General features: G+C 27.9%; 2 protein-coding genes across 11 annotated transcripts in view; one reads left to right on the top strand and one right to left on the bottom strand.

The window, feature by feature from the left end:
• Window positions 1–2888, bottom strand: part of LOC116852195 (transmembrane protein 8B-like) — a 213237-nt gene that overhangs the window by 42216 nt on the left and 168133 nt on the right. The window lies entirely within an intron of this gene.
• Window positions 1263–2830, top strand: LOC116852200. The gene is made up of 3 exons (XM_032832306.1): window positions 1263–1650; window positions 2109–2186; window positions 2332–2830. The coding sequence occupies exons 1-3, from the start codon at window positions 1554–1556 to the stop codon at window positions 2544–2546; spliced, it is 390 nt and encodes a 129-aa protein (XP_032688197.1). The 5' UTR covers window positions 1263–1553; the 3' UTR covers window positions 2547–2830.

Genomic DNA, 2888 nt, shown 5'->3' with positions numbered 1-2888 from the left:
TGAAGTTCAAAAATTCAAATATTTACCTAAAGGTTGTAGCGAAAGAAGAAAAATCATTGATTTATTAAGAAAAAAAGGAAATTTCAAATTTAACATTGAAAAACAATATAAAGGCCAAGGTTTTATTCCAACTAGGAGAGCAAGAGAAAATTATCCTAAAATTCTTAAAAATTATCTGGCATGTGGGAATTGCAAAGGTCATTATCTGAAGTCGACACTAAGACATCACTTCAAAAATTGTACAAACCGGAGAGGAGATAAAAGTCACATTGTTAAAGTAATGGGCCGGAGATTAGAGGGCAAATGTCTCAAAGAGGCTGATGAAAGAGTACGGCGATTAGTATTACCAGCAATGAGAAATGATGAAATAACATATAATATTCGTTACGATATCTTACTGTTATTATTTACAAATTCTCAATGTAAAAAGTATAGGCATTCCTCGCATCATTTACAAATGATTAGGGCACGATTGCGACTTGTAAGTCGCTTGTTGAAAGCAATGAGAAATATTAATAATGATATAACATCTTTGACTTCTATGTACCACCCAAAATATTATGATACTTTCATAGATGCCATTAATATTGTTGCACAATATAATGAAGAAAAGGATACTTATGATAAACCTGCCGTTGCACCTAATCTTGGTACTTATGTGAAGCATATTGGTGAAATTTTAATAACAAAATGCATAAAAGAGCATAACAATAGTACAAAAACGAATACGGAAAATTTTTTAAAACTCTTAACTGTTGATTATGGAGCAAGCGTTAATAAAACTGTAGTTGAGTCTCAAACTCAATTTAAAAGACAAAAAATTACAAAGCTTCCTACAATGAATGATATACAAAAATTGCGGAATCATCTTCTAGAAGTGCAAAAAAAGTCTTATAATGATTTGCAGAAAAATTTTTCATTATCTGCCTGGACTCCTCTTGGAGAAGCTACTTTATCGTCAATACAATTATTTAACCGTCGTCGTCCTGGAGAAACTGAAAGAATTTTAATTTCTGATTTTGAAAATTACGAAAGAATTAATGAAAATTTTGACACATTCAATGGATTATCTAAAGATCAAAAAGAACAGGCACAAAAATACGTGCGATTTTGTATACGAGGAAAGTTAGGAAGAATTGTCCCTATAATACTAGATGAACTTAATTTAAAATGTGCACAAACGTTTTTAAGGTTAAGAAGTAAAGCCAAAGTACAATCGAAAAATCCTTACTTGTTTGGTGTTCCAGGACATGATAAAATGATTGATAAACATTTACATGCATATCAAATAATGTTGTGTTTTGCTAAAGAATATGGAAGTGAATTTCCTAATACATTATGTGGCACTACATTCAGAAAACATATAGCTACTATGGGAATTACACTTAATTTATCAGATAATCAGATTACAGATCTAGCAAATTTTATGGGCCATCATGATAAAATACATAAAGAAGTATATAGGAAACCAGTAATAGTTAAAGATATAACAGAAGTTTCACAACTTCTAGAAGCTGCACAAGGTGTCAGGGATGCAGCAAATAATTTAATTGATGAAAGCGACAGTGACACCGAAAATAATGAAAATAAAGAAAATCAAGAGTTACAAATTACTTAAAGAAATAAATTCTTTACAAGAGACAAGTGATGGTGAATAAAATTTATTACTAAAAATATCTTATTAAACAATCTGTTAGCAATTTGTTAATAGATTGGCGATAAATTTGTTCAAGACTTATCGACAGATTCATAGGCCTTTGTATTCATATTCGGCTCGTGTTTCTCGGCAAAGTCTGCTAACAGAATCTGACAATAAATTAGCAGCAGAAAGCAAGATCTGTAGTATGTGATCCTATTTTTTATATATATGTTTATTTAAAAATACACATAAATATATAAAATATTCTTAAATATGTTTGTATATATTAGAACGATTGATTTTGTATGATTTCTGCCATTAATCTGTTATCATACTCTGCCATCAGATCTTGTTATATCTGCTAATAAGCTGCTAATAAATTCTGCGGAAGACAACGTAAAATTTGCTTTTATAAGTTATAAATTAGCTATAAATTGTTTTTTTTTATTTTTATATATTTTTTATACAGATTCGCCATCAACTCCAGTATATAAGAAACGTACAAAAACCGAAATTAAAGCGGTGCGAAAGAAACGTAGGTCAGGAGGTAACGGTCAAATTTATTAGTACATATTTGACTAAATACATTTAATTAAGACATTAATATTATTTGATATAAAATTATTGTAAAATGAAGAAATTTATATATTAATTTATATATTAATTATGCGTTTAATTTCTTTTATATATAGACGCCTTTGCGACACCTGTTAAACGAATAGCCTGGACACAAGAAGAAAAAAGCGTTGTATTAGCAACGTTTAGAGAACAATTACAAGCTGATACACCAATAACTGGAAAAGAAATGAAGAATCTTATAACTTCTACTCCATGTTTAGCGAAACGAACAGTTCCACAAATAAGAACATGGTTATATTCTCAAAAACAAAAAGGAATTAATTTCTAAAACTATAACATAAGTTATCTATTATTAAACACTTTTTATTTGAAAAAAATCTATATACGCAATAAATATAATTTCTGTTAAAAAATATTTCCGAAATAATTACGAAGAAACAAAATAATCCAATATAATCTTGATACAACTTCCAATATGCAATATTAACATTATATGATAAAAATGATTATTTATGTTTCCATAATGTGATAATATTATTTTTATGCTCATTGTTTTTAGTTTAAACAATTATATGATTTCATACATTTTTTCATTTAATATATCCTATTATAATTTAGTAAACGTATAAGTTATAAATTAGGAAAAGTATATATACATATATATTTTATA

This window comes from Odontomachus brunneus, unplaced genomic scaffold (genome assembly GCF_010583005.1).
Source record: "Odontomachus brunneus isolate Ranch 3 - 2012 unplaced genomic scaffold, Obru_v1 Obru_scaffold_206, whole genome shotgun sequence".
NCBI lineage: Eukaryota > Metazoa > Arthropoda > Insecta > Hymenoptera > Formicidae > Odontomachus > Odontomachus brunneus.
Note: the sequence above shows the minus strand (reverse complement) of the source record. Positions and strands in the feature narration are given on the sequence as shown.

Excerpts from the sequence above, each read along its gene's own strand:
- LOC116852200 (XM_032832306.1), top strand. The coding sequence starts at position 1,554 with ATGAAAGCGACAGTGACACCGAAAATAATGAAAATAAAGAAAATCAAG. Across the intron at positions 1,651-2,108 it reads TTTACAAGAGACAAGTGATG|ATTCGCCATCAACTCCAGTA; the intron begins GTGAATAAAATT and ends TTTTTTATACAG. Across the intron at positions 2,187-2,331 it reads AAAGAAACGTAGGTCAGGAG|ACGCCTTTGCGACACCTGTT; the intron begins GTAACGGTCAAA and ends TTTTATATATAG.